We start from the raw sequence: 17620 nt of genomic DNA, 5'->3' as shown, positions 1-17620 counted from the left end.
TCTTCCCACTTCTGTTAATAGTTATTTTTAAAGAACTAGAACAGAAGCAGGTCAATAATGCATACAGATGTGACAAAAGTATTAGGCCATCCTCTGTGTAGAGAAACATGTAAACAGTTAATGGGAGAAGGTAATTTATAATTCTTCTTGTACCAAAGGCTTTTTATCCATAATTCCACTTGCGTAACAGATGGTTCACTTAAAACCTTACAGAAGAAAGTAGCTCTCAGTTAAACAACCATCACCACCACCACCAACAGATGTTTATAGAACATCTACTATTTTTCGGGCAATCCTAGGTCTAGAAGTAAAGCAAGGAAGAAAGAAGGAGAGGAAAAAACAAAAAGTTTATTCTCCTTCCTCTTGTGTTACTCATTTTCTCCTATAGCCTCCCTTCTCTATCACATGAAGACACTTGTTTGCTTTCCCTCCTCATATCTTTAGTTTAAGTCAAAGAGTTCTCCTGAACTAACCCTTCCAATTTATTCTGCTCTTCTCCTGTTGGGCCAGGACCATCTATGGAAGAGAATCGGTTGACTGATAACTTCTTGGCTCTTTCTCCTAGAGCTGGAAGATGGCTGGGTGTCTTAGAAAAAGAGACTCAAGCTACCTGGTCAAGCATCACCCACTGGCTTCACTTTGAAATTATGGAGCATCGGGCATCCAGGGGTTAGCACAAACTCCCCACCTGTGGCATCGTCAGACAATCTGTGAGTTTTGGTGGTTATGGTGCTAGAATTAGAAATTTTGTCAAACGATTTTCTGTGACCTGATCATATTAGAGATGCATATACCAGCTACCTCCTGTCATGGATATTTTCATCACCCCCACCTGCCACTCCTGGAATCACCTGATGAACGGAAGAGAATAAACTTAAAATTTCACAGAACACCAAATATTTACTTGCAAAGGAGTCTGAACACTGAGTGAAAAATAATGATCTAAAAATCCATTATAATATGCTTTGAACTACAGTATTTACCCTTGATGTCACCAAGCACACCACAGCTATGTAGGTAGCAAACTAGTATCGGTAAAAAAGTTAAACATGATTCCTAAGGGCCCAATAAATACCCCAAAAAAATATGCCTCAAGTTTTACAAATATTTAGCTCACTGCCAATTTTCATTACAGCTCTCCAAAATCATAAAGACGAGGTTTCATAACTTACAGCAAGGATGGCCACCTCTTTAACAACCATGAAGTACCTGTTTTATTCATTTCCCACTGTGGACATTATGTTCTGACGTATTTGGCCTATCAAAGAAAGTAATTTCTTAAAGTAAATTTCATTTATGTCTAAAAACAATGATAGACAGTTCTGCTCTCTCTCCTACTTTTCATTTTCTACAGTCCCTCTACTTTTTCTTTCTAACTTAGCATTCCTTTCCATTTGTCCCCTCCCTAGATTTACAGGGGGAAAAAATATGTACCTATAAAACAAATATTCACAAATCTGAAATAAACACGCTCAGAGACAAAAAGATAAATAGTTTAAACGTAAGTAGAATTCAATTATTTAACAGTTTAAAAACAAAACTCCCAGAGTTCCTGAAAATATTCACCAGGCTTCCCCATCTTTACATTGTGTGCTTTTCAACGTCCAGTATATTATTCATATACTTAAAGGAAGTAAACATACGAAAGGTTTATAAGGGTATTTGGGCTAAACACCAATGACTAATTCCAAACAGTTCTCTCCAAAACCTAGTCTGCCTAAACCCCCCAAGTAAATGTCTCAGGCCTTCAATTCCATCACTAGAATCCCAAATCTGACTGTTGGGAAAAGTACAGTTCTTGGGGGCTTGAGTTGCTTGGCCTGGTGCCTCGTGCACATTGAGCTGTGTAGTTAATCTCCAAGAGCAGCACCCACTGTGGCATGCCTGCTATTCTTTACCATCTGGAGCCTGGAGTTGATATTAGCTTGAACCACACATGCAGGAGAAAAGAGAAGAAAAAAAGAAAAACTCTCATTCACATTTAACTGAAATTGATGGCAGAACAATGCACCATGCCGTCTCGGCTTTTTCACATGTAAGAAAAGAAAAAAAGGGTAAAGTACAAACCTTCTCCTTTGTTTTCTGGTTCTCTGCTCTAAGGTCTTCATATTCGCCAATTGCTGAAAGAAAAAAGGAACGCAATGTTATACCACCACCAAAAGTTTACTATAGGAAAAACCTGGGAATTCAACAAATCCCTACTGTCTATTTACTAGGATGGGGGTGGGGTGCAGACGAGGCCACAGAAGGGCTTCTGCTTTTAAGAGGAAGGAAGAAAAAGAGGCCATAGCACATAGTAACCCACCAAGCCCAATTTTGGTTCTCCCTAGGTCAGCAGGAAGATGTATGAGTCATAAGTGACCTACGACAGACAAGTCATTTCTCTTTGATACTAGGCACTTGGTCCTGTGACCAAGAAGACATGTGGGTGTTCCCTGAAGTTCCTTCCAGCACTAGTAGGCTGTGGGCTGTCATCAGAGGTTTATTTCTAAAATCAGCCTCCAGAACATAAAGTAGCTGTACATATTCAACTCCCCGTCACACATCAGCTGTATCCACAGAGCAAAAAGTTCATGCTATGAGCATTCAGCTAATAACAACTATGCTCAGACACTGCAAGATTATCAACCAAGTCAGACACCAGGCACATTCATTCACCAGGTTGGCAAAATAATGTGAATTATTTGGAACTATTTCCAATTATGTGGGGAAAAAACAGCAGTTTTCTACTTCAAACCCACTATTGCCAGAAAAATAACATAACCTGAACCCCCACATTCATCTTGTAGCCCAAGCACCATCCTGAAGAGCTGAGAATATTACATGTAGCACAAATGATGGGAAGAAAAGGGATGATGTGGGATTAATGACAGAACACAATGTCTTAAGATGGACCTAACAGAACTGCTCCCAGACCAGCACCTTCATTGGTACCCGAGAGCCAAGAAAGCATCAGATGGCATTTTTATACTTTTACTTTGAAAAAATTTAATTGGGATTTATCTTTTTAAAAAATATATTTTTTGTCTTTAAAAGAAAAAAGGCAAACAGAACTTTCTATTTCTATGAATAAGAGTAATCTGAAGACAGAAATAAAAAATCTGAAACCAGGGGCTTCAAGAACACCCCAGATAATCTGGTCATTAATTCTACAAGTGTATAATCCTAATCACTGGAGCAGAGAACATCCCAGAAACAGACAGTTCACATGATAAAGTATATGTTTTATTTCCTCCAATAGTGTCTCAAAGGGTTTAGAACAGCTACTATGATGGTAGGCCCAAAATCTCAAATCCAACTCCAATGTATAAATATTTATGGGATTATACCACCATAGGCCCAAAAACTTTATTAGCACTCCATGACCATCTAAGTAAGAATTAATGGACAATTTTATTATAGCCACACCCAAAAAGATTCCTTAAAAATTAGCCCATAAAATAGCTGAATGTATACATGTAAAGATATATAGCCCTTTTAAAAATTACATTTTCAACAGAAAAGATTTGATCGACCACAGAATGCTGCCCTCTGCACACCAGTTCGTCAGCCTCCATCATACAAACTCCAAACCAATGAGTACAAACTAAATTGTTCTTGATTCTGGGGGGAAAAAACAATCAATAAAACGCCCCCCTCCTTTTTTAACAGAAAGAAACAAGAACTAAGCGATTCTAAAAATATGTACTTATGCCATTGGGTAGTCTACGGTCATGGGCCCAAATATTATTATTGTATCTAATATTGTTTTGAAAATTAAACATATACTTTGAGAGACTGTGCATTAGTTTACTTGACCTTTAAAAGTATCTGTAGATGAAGTTGAAAAACCAAAATGATTTACCACTCTATTCTCGATGACCTACTTTACAGATACACAGAACAAATAATAAAGGCTTAAAAACCATGATCTCATATTGACATTAAGAAAATTTTTCCTATTGAAAACATCAGATAATGCTTTGAAGGCTTTTTTAAAATACCAATACTATTTTTCCATTATATTGCCAATAGACTCCAGATGAAACATTGTAGATTCCCAATTACCAGCTCTTTATGAAAAGTGCTAATTAAGAACCCTTCACCTATCATATCTTAATGGAAACCACAGAAAATTTGCTTTGTGTGATAATGTGCTAGTTAAAAATAATAATAAAGCCAGGTACAGGGCAAGGAGAAAAAGTACGGGAAGAATTCCACCACTTGGTAGCAGGAAGGGGCATGTAAAGGATAGAGCATAAAAGAAAAAGGAAAACAGTTACTAATATTTTTGTTTCTTTGAAGTTAAAAAACCAAGCTCACTGCTCTAAACAATATTTACACACACACACACACACACACACACACACACACCATAGTGAATACATATGTAACCCCATCCTCAGCAAAACTGATAAAAACTGAAGTGACCTATGTTATTCAGCTACTTCCTTTTCAGCAATGCTACAGGGTCACAGAGAAAGCCTTCTTATTACTTCAGAAAGGGCTCACTCACAGTTTGAAAAAAATTTTTAACTCAATTGCACAGCTTAAGTGATTTGATGGGAGAGCCTCCAAATCTTGAATTAACAAGAGCAAAAGAAAAGATGAATTTGACCAATTCTCGGCCATATGAGAAATATCCACAGCTTGGGAAGACGTCGTCTCTCAGTTTACAGGAGTAGTACATTTCACTGCACTATAAGGGCATATAGCACAGTCGTTAAAAAGCATAGTTTTATCCCAGCCTGAGCACTTACTAGCCAGGACACTTTAGGCAAATTGGTTAATCTCTCTATCTTCATCAGATTTCTCATCTGAAAAACAGGAATATTAATTATACCTGTCTCATAGTGTTGTTATTGAGAGTGAATGAACATGGAAGATACAAGAGTGCTTAGGCATATTAAGTGCTCAATACACGTTAGCCATGGTTGTTGTTACTGATACAGCAAAGTACATCAAATCTTGTGTGCACGACAAGAGATTAGGCTGCTCCCTAATGCCCTCCGTCCTGGTCTTACTTTTGTCACACATGGTCTGAAAGATGGCAGAGCGGAAAATCCCTGAAACCCTAGGCACCACTATCCTCCCTCAATACGAGGCTTACCTAGTCTAGGGCAGACCTTGGGCATCCTTTTTTTTTTTTTAAGAAGTGAGCACCCCAGGTGATTCTAATGCGCTGCCAAGGAAGGGAATCACTACCTAAGAGGACAGAATGGACGAAAAAGGAAGATGTGGAGAAAACAAGGAGAATATCAGGCAGAGCACGTGTTTCAAGAATCATGCTGGTTTTCTATTTTCTAACTGCCTAATGCCAAGAAAGGGAATTTTCTTTCCAAGCAGCACATCATGACATAGCCAGCCCAGGAAGTAATGGAGTCAACTCAGTTGTTTCAGAAAGATGACAACTGAGGTTCCTAATCACAGGCCAATAACGTCTCTGGCTGGGGTGAACAGCATCACAAAACTGTCCCTGGGACCATCCCAGTTTTAGCACTGAAGAGTCCAGTGTCCCTGGAAATTTTCAGGTAGGTCCATCACCCTATCTCTAGCATTAGCTCCAGATCAGTATTTCCAACCAATAAGTTCAAGACCTGCACAGTCCCATATGGTAGCCACCAGCCACATGTAGCTACTTACATTGAAAATAATTAAAATTACATAAAATTTAAAATTCAGCTCTTCAGTAGCATTAGCCACACTTCAAGTGCTCAACAGCTGCATGTTGCTAGTGGTTACCACAGTGGACCACGGACACAGAACATTCCCATAACAGCAGAAAGTTCTACTGGACAGTACTAGTCTGGACAGCTGTGTCCAGAAACTCTCACTATAAGCACCTCAAAGTCAACACATTAGAAAGTGAACTCATCAACTCCCATTCACTCACACCTCCTCCTACTTCCTGTATGTAGGAACGCCTTTCACTGGTGTCCGCACCTGCCTCGTCTTCAAGCTAGTGCCTCAGGGTCCCCCTTGATTCCCCACTTCCTTCCACCACCAAAGGACGATCAAATTGCTCAGATCTCTTAAAATGTCTCTCTAATCTGCCCGTCCTCCACAGCCAGTACCTTTGCCCTAATTCTGACCCTTAATAATGGCAAAACCCTTGTATCTAGCTTCCCTCTATCCCAAGTTCATTTTTCATAAGGTAGATAGTGTAGTAACCAAGCAACCTGGTTATTTTGTTCAAGTTTAAAAGCCCCTAAATGTTAGCTTCACAACCTGGACCCCACTCAACCCCCCTCACACACACCCCTGCCCTTCAGCCTCAGAGACCACAACTCACTATCACATCCGAAGTCCCAATGCTTCCCTGAACCTTCTAACACCTTTACTACCCAGGTGCCTTTACAAATATTTTTTCCCTCTGCCTGAGAGTCTTTCTCTTCCCACTTTCCCCACCTCCTTCTCTTCAATGCAATACAATTGTCATTTCTTCTAAGAAACCCTCCCAGTATTCCTCAGGCGAAAATGAGCACTTCTGTATATTTCTAATATGCTACCAGAGTACACTGTTCATATATCTCTACCAGACAGAGCATCTACATATAACGTTATAAATGATCTGAACACAGGTCTGTCTTCTTGTCTTTTCTCCCACTTAATTGATTGCTCTACGTGCCTACTTCACACCAAGCTGAATACCAAGCACGAGTGGGTGCCTGTGTTGAAGGAACGGCTAGCTCACATCAATCTGTGATGTAGAGCAATTAAGCCAAATAGTAACATCTCAATCTTAAAAGTGAAGACACAAATACACAGACAAGTCAAGTCCCACCGTAAGAAATGGTGGAACCAGAACCAATCTACTGAGTCCTAGTGTTCATGTCAAAAACGTTACTGAGCATGACTGCAGTGTGCCAACGCACGAGACCAGAAATAACCCTCTAGGGTAGAGACTATTCTTTATGCATCCAGGTGCCCACATGTAGCTCGATGCCTGACATACAGTAGGCACTTGACCCATGTGTGTTAATTAAAGAAGGAAGAATGGATCTCAGTCTTCATGTGAACAAATCATAAAAGAGCACATACTCTCCTCCCCATATTAAAAGGGTCTCATACGTCATATGTTATAACAGGATACTTATAAAACTGGAGCTTTAAATAGCCATTAAATACAACCAGAAAACATTGCCTCATCAGCTCTTCTAATGTAGATTCTCATCCACTGAGTCTGCATCTTTGAGACTCATGGAGCCTTGAAACACCTCTTAATGAAGGGGAGTGAGGACATGAGTCATCACACATAATGTTCAATTAGGACATTACTCCCTTCTGCGTACATCCCAATGGGTCCTGCTTTTAAAGCCAGAGTAGAAAGAGAAGTCATTTATACCTCACTTGTTAATTAAAGCATTAGAAAAGCCACGGAAAACACTGCTGGAAAAACTCATCAAAAAACAAAGGTAACAGACTTGATATCTGAAAAGAAATTATGCCAAATCCGAAATTCACTCATTACTTGGTAGAACACACGGTTCACAGTTCAGTGTTAATGAATTAATGATGCTTAAGAAGTACTCTCAACAAACTATATTAATGATTTCAAATTAACCAACAGAAAGGAAAAGAAACTGAGGAACTTTAAAACACAGATATAAGTCTGGTTTCTGGTCTGGCATGTAAGGAGCTTGTAAATCGACATTTGTGTACTCACAACAACCAAAAAAAGCTGAACAATTGTTGAAAAGTCAACAATTCTTATTAGCTCTATCAGAGAATTAACAGGGCAAATCACTACTCCAAAAGCATCACAACTTTAATCACAGCAGAAGCCACGGTGCAGAACCTGCTCCCCAACCAGATAGGAAAACTACACTGTCATTGGCACACTGCAGGAAACTCAGTGTTAACAAGTTTGTGAGTCAAAAACTTCAAGGGGTGGAACAGTCTTAGGAGGGCCCTCTCCCCCACTTTTATGAGTTTTACCTCCAGGAATGCTACCAGGTCCTCACAGCAAGTACCAGAGAAAATGTCCCTACTACTTCTGGCTGGGGAGGGGGAGAGGGGCCATTGTGAATTATGCCTAGAACATTCTGTTCTTAGGGGACCTGCCCTAAGAGAAATTCTTTTACCAGAGCCTAACAGACTTAAGGAAAGGTAACAACTCAGACCCCTCCAGTCTTCCTATCTCAGCTAAGGGGGAGAAAAACAAAACGGAGACGCACTTGTGGAAGTCACAGCCCCGGGCACAGGCTCACTCCGTAGAACACTGAGACCTTCTCACCACACTATAGGACACTTCCCTTCCCCCCCATACCTGACCACCACATGAATGTTTACAGCAGCTTTACTCATAACTGCCCAGACTTGGAAGCAACCACGTGTTCATCAACAGGTGAGTGGATAAACGAACGGTAGTACATCCATACAATGGGGTATTACCCATTTCTGACAAGGAATAAAAAGAAATAAATGAGCTATCAAGCTGGCAAAAGACATGGAGGAAGCTTAGATGTATATTGCTAAGTGAAAGAAGCCAATCTACAAAATCTATGTACCATACAATTCCAACTATATGACATTCTAGAAAACGCAAAACTATGGAGCTGGTAAAAAGATCAATGGTTACCAGCTCAGAGGTAAGGAGGGAGCAATGAACAGGTAGAACAGAGGGAATTTTGGGAAAAGTGACATTTGGTATAATAATGTGATAGTGGTACATTTGCCAAAACCCATAGAATGTACCATGTAAAGAATGAACCCAAATGTAAAATATAGACTTTAGTAAATGATAATGTACCAATATTGGTCCATCAATGCTAAGAAATGTACTAATACAAGATGATAATAAGGAACAGGGGAGGTTGGAAGGTGAAGGGCTATGCAATAATTCTCTGTACTTTCTGCTCAATTTTTCTGTAAGCCTAACACTGCTCTCAAAATGTCTTATTTAAAACAAATATATTTAGCAGAATTCAGACACTAATTTGTGTCAATGAGGATTTTAACTAAAAGGATCCTAACAAGTGGTCTGACAAGTTCGTGAACTTGTTGCAACGATGCTGCTAACCTTTTTTGATATCAGAGATTATTCGTTATGAATTTGTACCAGTTGGACAGTTAACCAAGTGTACTATTTAGAAGTGCTGAAAAGACGAATGAAAAAGTTAGATGAAAATGATGTGAATTTTCGCCAACTCATGTTTCTTGCATCACGACAATGCACCAGCTCATACAGCACTGTCTGTGAGGGAGTTTTTAGCCAGTAAACAAATAACTTATTGGAATACCCTCCCTAGTCACCTGATATGGCCCCCAATGACTTCTTTCTTTACCTGAAGAGAAAGGAAATACTGAAAGGAAGACATTTTGATGATTTTCAGGACATCAAGGCTAATATGACGACAGCTTTGATGGCCATTCCAGAAAAAGTTCCAAAATTCTTTTGAACGGTGGACTAGGTGCTGGCATTGGTGCATAGCTTCCCAAGGGGAATACTTTGAAGGTGACCATAGTGATATTCAGCAATGAGGTCTATAGCACTTTTTCTAGGATGAGTTCGCGAACTTAATTGTCAGACCTCATATATTACTGTTCAATGTACCATACAAAAATTTCAGAACTCGTGTTCTAATATTTAAAATGTTTAGGCAGCATGGTAAGCAGAGAAAAACAAAAGCTGTGTTCCTTCTACATTTTAAAGCAAAGCCTGGCTGCGTAACAGCTTTATAGAATAAAATCTACAGCACAACAAAATTTAAGATACATGTGCTTTTTGGATCCAACAATTCCACTTCTGAGAATTTTTCCTACAGCTATGCTTACAGATATATGTGTACAAGGATGGAAGCAGCACTATTATTTTTCAATAAACTTTATTTTTATAAGCTTTAGATTTGCAGCAAAATTGCAAAGATAGAGAATTCTCAGATATTCTTCATTCAGTTTCTATTATCAACATTCTACATTAGTATGGTACATTTATTACAATTAATCAATACTGCCACATTGTTATGAAGGAAAGTCCATACTTTATTGGTATTTCCTTAGTTTTTACTTAATGTTCTATTTTTGTTCCAGGATCCCATCCAGATACATTACATTCATTTGTCCTGTCTCCTTAGATACCTCTTGGCTGTGACGGTTTCTCAGACTTTCCTTGCTTTTATGACCTTGACAGTTTTGAGGAGTACTGGTCATTTTTTGTAGAGTATCCCTCAATTGAGATTTGTCTGATGTTTTCCTCATGATTAGACTGGGACTATGGGTTTTTTGGGAAAGACGCAGAGGCAAAGTGCCATTTTCATCGTCTCTTGTCAAAGGTACATACTATGAATATGACTTAAATCACCACTGAAGTTGACCCCGATCACCTAGCTGAGGTAATGTCTGTCAGGCTTCTCCACTGTAGTCACTTCCCCACCCCCCTTTCCCATACTGTCCTCTTTGGAAGACAATCACTATGCGCACCCCTCACTGAAGGAACAGGGTGTTATGCTCCACCTGTTTGAGCGGACGTATCTACATAAATTATTTGGAATTGTTTGCATGGAAGAGTTGTCTCTTCTCCCTGCTTATTTACTCAATCATTTACTTATATCAGTTTGGACTCATGAATATTTATTTTATCCTTTGGGTTATAACTCAATTTTTTGTTGTTCAAATGGTTCCATCTTTGCCCACTGGAAGCTCTTTCCGTTGGTTCTTGTATCCCTTTGACATAACCCCATCATTGTGGACTTACTTGTTTGAGCACTTCCTCAATTTCTGGTACGAGATGATCCAGGTTCATCCTGTATATTTTCTGCCCCCATCACCCCAGTCCTAATTATCAGCAACTTTTCCCAGGCGTCTACTTCCTTTTATAAGAGAATGGTATTAATTAGAAGCCACGTTCTGGAGCTACATCTAGGCTCTCCGTTGACTATGTACATATTAACCCAATGTACATACACATACCTATAAATATTTCTATATGTAGCCATCTGCAGCTATATTAAGCTAAACATGAGTTCATACTGATGTCTCCAACTCTTATCTATTGCTGGAAGCATTATTTTTTAACAGCAAAAAAAAACAAAATCCAGAACACAAAAGTGTCCATCAAGAGCATGTTAACTACATTGTGGGAGAGGCGTATAGTGGAACACTATCCACTCAATCTTTAAAGATTTAACTCTGCACGTACGGATATGAATTCTATAATGTACATTAAGTGATAAATAACATGTGCAAAGAACACAAAATTTCGAGGAGGAAATACAAAACAGTAGATAACTCTGAGGAATGGAAATGGGGTTAGAGCACCATGCATCAACGGGGTGATAGTGCCCTCAAAGAGGAAAATAACCTCAGATTTTACAATGGCTTGTAGCCACCCAAAGGATCACAATACACAAAAAGGTGTACAGTATATCTGTGGCATTAATATTTCACGGGGATGAAATATTAGTGATTAGTGGGGGAAATGTATAAAAGGACTCCTTAGGAGAGTACAGAGAAATAAAGATTGAGAAACAATGAGTTAAAGGGAATAAGCACTGTACTTTTCACTTTATATGCTTTTTTTTTCCCTGTAAGTATATGTTTTATTTTGTTTTTATCTACGTAACGGAAGTGTTAAGTCAGGGGTGTCCAAACTGCGGCCAGCGATCCATTGTTAATTGGCCCATAGCAAATTCCAAAAATATATTTAGTTTACTTAAATAAACCAGGTGAGGCAATACGTACTTCACCTCGAGTGAGTGGCCCCGCTGTTTGTGTATTTTACTACATATGGCCCTTGGTGAAAACCGTTGAAAAAAGTTTGGACACCCCTGTGTTAAGTGAACAGTGACATTCTGGCTAGAAGACGTAGTTCCTTAGCACATACTAAGTGTCCATCTCATGGAGGGTTTGGCTCAATTGGTGTCCCTTCAGCAGTGGCTAACCAACTTTAGGAGGAAGTTGGCATTTTTAATAAGTATGCTGGTTTACAACAAAAACCATGTGACCCACAAAGCCTAAAACACCTATCTGGCCACTTACAGAAATAGTCTGACTGACTCTGTACGGATCCAAGACTGACAATGCTTTAGCTTTTCCAGACCAACATGGTCAGTGTGGTAAGCAACAGCTCCAGCCCCTTTTGTTAAAATAAAGCACTAGCTACTTTCTAGCCCAGAAGCCAAGAGAACATTAGATGCCTCTTTTAATTACTAACTCAGCTCTAAGAATAAGCTTGACTAAATTTCTATCTGAACCTTAAGCATTATCTCAATAATCTTGGGGAAAATAATAGTAACTCTATAGTAACTATAATTATTAATTAATTATTACTAATTAATTATTACTATAGTAATAATAGTAACTCTAAAGAAGGAGATTACCTTGCTTTAAAACCAATTAATTTTCATACCATAGGAAATCCATTTTAAACAGCGTTAGCTCAAGAACAGCCAATAACTTTTGATTTGGTGGTGATTGTTGTTGTTGGTTGTATGTTAAAACATCCTTATGGTTAAGTGGCAATCACTGTCTTCAAAATTTCCTCAACAAGTTGCACATGAACACAACGTTACTATGCTGACCAGTTTAGGGACAGCCATTGTTTGTGTCTGCCCAGCCTGCATCCCCTCTTCTGGTAATAGCACCCCATTCTTTTTTGAATAACTACTCCAATCCACTGGTCTTTGTGGGGACTGTCAATCAAGGTGCCCTGCCCCTCCCTGGCCAAAGGATTTAAACACATGACCCAAACTAGGCCACTTAGACACTCTTCCTGGAATTTACATGCCTACCACCATCTCTAAACTAGGAACTTCTCAACAGCAGGGACAAGGTTTTATTCATCCCTAGATCTCTGATGCCTAGCACAGTGCCTGGCTATGAATATTCAATGCATGTGGGTTGAATACATTACAAAGAAAATCATGTACCTTAAACAAATGCTAAGCTATCATTTCCCAACAGAATTCTGGAGGGGGAGCAAATTGTATGATGTTTTGTAAGGGAAATGTCCACTTTAGTAGCTAGGAAATATGCATTGGAAATAGTATCCTAAGTTGCCATGTCTCAGTGCATTAAAGATGTCAATCAGCCCAATAAAATAAAGCCCCCAAAAAGACAAAAGGAGAATTACCTCATTACCTCAACATCTGCTTGAACATAAGCAATCGCACACTGGCTAATTTTTTTTTAAAGGGACATAATATAACTTTCTAGAAAGACATAATATAGCTAATTATACCATTCACTAGAAGGGAACATACAATGTTTTGAAGTAATTCAGAAGTGGGTGTGATTTATAAGACACAGAGCTTAGGGACTGGTAAGTATAAATTAGAGATTGTTCATATTATGACAGACTCCGTCATTACATTTCACAACTTTTGTCAAAAGCAACCTTATTCCCCATACCACTGACGGCTGCACATTAGGGAAGGCTGCTGTCAGCTCTGCCATTTACAGTAAAGAGGCGCCTTCTTTCTGAACACCCTCTTGGGGAATGGGTTCAAATTTCAGACTTAAAACTCAACAAGGAAGGAACGAAACGATGGAACCTCAACGGACAATAAAGATGTAAAAAGATTTCAAATATCACTAATAATCACGTAATACAAATTTTTAAAGGTACCATTTTTGTTCATCAGAGTGGCAAAAATTAAGAAATTTGAAATTATATGCAGAATGAAAAGAAGTGGAATTCCTTATCTTATCACTTTTTGAAAACTGACCATCCATCAAAAGATCTGGTATCCACTAGGAGATATTACCAATAATAAAATCTCCAACAGTCTGGAATATGAATTAAGAGTCTTTAGGGAAGGATGGAAAAGGCAAAGGGGAATAAGAGGTACAAACTTCCAGTTATAAAATAAATAAATCATAGGGATGTAACGTACAGCACAGGGAATATACTCAATAATGTCATAAGAACTTTGTACAGTGACAGATGGCTACTGGACTTATCGTGGTGATCACATCGTAAGGTATATAAATGTCAAATCAATATGTGGTACATCTGAAACTAATATAGTATTTCATCACCTATACTTTAATTTAAAAAAAGGTCTTTATGTTTAGAAATTTATTTTATCAGAAATAAATTTATGTTATTAGAAACTTAAAAACTACTCATAGAATCCAGCCCCTCACTAAAACACTTGAGAAATCCCAGATAAAGATACTTCACCCACCCACTAGATTCATTGATGCCTGTGACTTTATGACTTTGAGCTAATCTATGGTGGTACTGGGAAGGCAAAATCCATTAACATTTATCCAATACTTTCTAGAGGCTAGATACCACGAGGACTGAGTTCTGACCATTTTAGTGAGGTTAAATAATTTTCCCAAGGTCTCACAGTCGTCAACAAGCTCACACAGGAAACAGTTTTGTTTCCAGGGGTGTGTACTCCCACCGGATCCACATACACTTCCTAATGGTATGGGGGTGGTTTGAAGGAGCAAAGGTCCTCATACTGGACAGGACTTCATGAAATCATCTGGTTTAGTCAGGTAAGGCTTGATGAACCACAAGACCCATGAAAGGGACAGCGACTCTTCCAAGTTCACTGAGTTGGGGAGTTGAGCCAAGAGAAGTAAAAGAGCTGTGACTGAACACCAGGATTAGCCACAGAGAAGGGGCCCTCTGGTGACATAGAGGCCATGTAACCAAGTTAGTCAGAAAAGCACATGTTCCTACACGTTTTTACTTCCTAAATTTGTATGGTTCCTCTCTTTCCTGACCCTTATTCTCAAGCCACCTATGATCTGGGTAATAATAATTTTAAACTTTAAAAGTGTCAGGTTCATATTAATTTGGCTTTGTTTAGCAGTGTGGTTAAGTGATGAAAATGATTAAAACAATTCTTTATTAAGGGATGCTCTCCAGTTATCAGGCAGTGTAGAAATACATGTACTGTACATGGCATGGCCTTGCAGTGGTCGAGAGCCAAGTCTTAATTCAGGAAGCCCGACACAGGCAGGGGGTTGACTTACTGACTAATAAATTGCAAAAAATGGGAAGTGATAAAAACACATCATGGCCTGAAAATCCCAGCTGGGTAAAGAAATAGGAACTACAGCAAACGAGATGAAAAACTGGAAAGGCTGTAGCGCAGCGCCGAAGGCCTCCCCGCGCCAATGTGCAAGGGTGGGGCCAAGACTAGGGAGCGGGGCCAGCTGAGCAGCCCCCATCGACCCCTCCCAAGATGTGCAGCCCCACCCGCTTCTCCCGCCTGAAAGGTGGTACCGTGGGAGCGAGTCCGCGCCAAACCCCTGCCCCTTCCCCTAAGCCCTGAACGCCGGTTAAAGCAGCCAGCCGGTGGTGCTTTCCGCACTGCCGGGCCTGACACTCCCTGGCACCCTCCGTCCTGGCCTCTCCAAAGCGCTCAGGGCGCGAAAAACGCTTCTCCACGGGTAACGGAGGTACTGGGGTGACCACAGAGGCCGCTATACCTTCCGCCCAGCTGCCACAAGCCCTCAACCCAGCGCCCTGGCGCCGTCCCGGCTCTCGGGCCGCGGCTGCCCGCACCTGGCGGCCGCGCGCCCGCCTACCTTGCTCCTTCAGACTGGTGATGAGCTGCAACTGCTTCTCCTCGTCTGAGCTGTTCATTTTGGCAGGTTGGGTCGCGAATAAAAGGAAAGGAGGGGAGAGGCAAGGGCTACAACGGGGGGAGGGGGAAGAAAAAGCAAGATGCCGCTGGCGTGCGGCTTCACTACCCGGAAGTTGGATTTGCTCCCGCTCCTCCTCCTCCAGGCGCGGAGCGGGCGAGTGAGATCATCCCCACGCACCTACTCCGCGGCCTGGGTGGCTTCACCTGCAGGCGGCCGGCGGGGCTTGCGAGAGGGCGGGGATTCACCGGCAGCCCGAGGGCAGGAGATTGGGGCGCGGGATGGACGTGCGGTGACCCCGGGGCCGCAGCCCTTGCCCTGGCCCGCGGCAGCCGCCGCAGCTCGGCTTTCTTCGCGGAGGCCGGCGCGGCAGGTTGCGCGGGAGGGAGGGCGAGCGGGCCTGCGGGCCTGCGTGTGTTCGCCCTGGCTCGCTCCTGCACTCCTTTTCTCCGCCTCTACCCACGCTCCGGACACCAAGACGAGAATTCAGAAGGAAACCGGCCTTGGATCTGCAGCGTCTGTAGGAACCCCACTTTGAACGCTACCCGAGGGCGGGTCTCAGCGAGCCACGGATGTAGAGTGGGACGTAATGGGCAACAAGCATCCAGGCTCCTTCCCCAGTTCTCACACAGTGGATTTTGGGGGCGGTGTGGAAAACCCTAGGTGCCGCAGGGGCAGGCTCAGTGGTGTACGTTTTGCACCTCGAAAAGCAAACACTGAAACAGGCCGGCTGGGGAAGTTAACACACAGTGAGTGAAGGAGGGCGTGGTAGTAACAGTTCCCAGGGCCAGAGCTGACTTTCTCCAGCTCCCTGGGATTGAGAGGCTGTCACAACGTGGGCCCTGCAGCACGTGGGTCGCAGGTCTTCACGGATCATCTGGTTCGTGATTGGGAGGACCTTCTGTTTAGCGAGGCTGCCACGGCAGTCCGACTGTCCAGGGTCACACAGCTGCCCGGTAGCAGAGCCTGGCAGAGTGAAGCCCAGCCTGTGCCCCACCACACTGCCCTCTGCACTGTTTGAACCCAGCTCGGGGTTACACCCTGACCAGAAGAGGGGCGGCAGGCCTGCCAGACTGCAAAATGGTTCTGCCCCACCCCCAATTGCTGGTCAGTCTCCTGACCTCTTTGAACGTCATCTGAAGAATGGGAATCATACTAACACCTACTCTTCAGGAAGAGTTGTAAGGATTGAACAGGGAGAGAAAGCTATACAAAGCATCACATCCAGAATTCGACATACGATAAGCGTTCTTTCTAAGGGAACCGGTCTGTGGGAAAAGGGTTATAGATGCTAATGATAAGCTAAAACAGGCACAGTTTTTTTTACACTGATCATTAAGCATCCAATATAAATCCAAATTAAATTAGACTTACCGAACATCTTCATTTTCCTCAACCTCAATACTCTTGGTGTGTCTGCTCATTCTTCACTGGCTATTTTATGAAAATATTATGAGTGGGTCTCTCCATGAGAGATGGGGGGGTGAAATATAGATAAATGCTGTAACTAGTATCTGATAACTCCTACTAAATTATAACTCAAAACAAACTTGAAAAAAATGGTATTGCTGCTTTCTCCTAACAAAGATGATGTAATAGTTTAGCACAGGTGATTCAGTGGTAGAATGATCTAAAAGGGCAGCCTAGTATTTTTAAATACAGTGGATTAAAATTTTGACACTTCAAAAATAATTTTCGTACGGGATCTTATTATTCAATTGTTTCTCTAGTGTTTCATATGACAGTTTAAGACAGTTGCAGATCAGCTGCCATGAAGATCCCCCAGTCAATAACCAAATGGCCTCTGCCCTGAGATTCCATTTTTAATCCTCAGTTTAAAGAAGGCCCAGGAAACATGAAACAATTCAGACTCAGCTACATGAAAATATGAAGGCTATGTGCTGCCACCAGGTATTTTGTATAAAGAAACAATTTCTTTCCAGAAAAATAATCAAGAGATTGGGTAACAAATCACGACCATGTCAGTTTTGCCTGGCAGCCAGGAAACCTGTTAAACCCGATCAGGCAGCCTGACTGTTGGGCAATGCCTAGAGCTAGCCTCCTCTAAATCTAAATAACCAGAAACATCTTC

At 41.2% G+C, this 17620-nt stretch overlaps 1 protein-coding gene across 3 annotated transcripts in view; it reads right to left on the bottom strand.

Annotated features, from left to right (window-relative positions):
• Positions 1–16119, bottom strand: part of SHTN1 (shootin 1) — a 102016-nt gene extending 85897 nt beyond the window's left edge. Inside the window, exons 1-2 of one of the 3 annotated variants that reach the window (XR_012498396.1) lie at positions 15472–15632; positions 2068–2120 (exon numbers count right to left, since the gene is read on the bottom strand). Coding sequence is in view for 2 of the 3 variants with exons in the window: in XM_019725250.2 (XP_019580809.2) it covers positions 2068–2120; positions 15472–15529 (111 nt within the window). In the remaining variant the exon portion in view is untranslated. Of the gene's footprint in view, positions 1–2067; positions 2121–15471 lie in introns of all 3 variants that reach the window. The other 2 variants (XM_019725250.2, XM_019725249.2) reach the window with 2 other exon arrangements.
• Positions 16120–17620: the final 1501 nt, after the last annotated feature.

Source organism: Rhinolophus sinicus, linkage group LG07 (genome assembly GCF_036562045.2).
Source record: "Rhinolophus sinicus isolate RSC01 linkage group LG07, ASM3656204v1, whole genome shotgun sequence".
Lineage (NCBI taxonomy): Eukaryota > Metazoa > Chordata > Mammalia > Chiroptera > Rhinolophidae > Rhinolophus > Rhinolophus sinicus.
The sequence above is the reverse complement of the archived record's forward strand: the minus strand, read 5'-3'. Positions and strand labels throughout refer to the sequence as shown.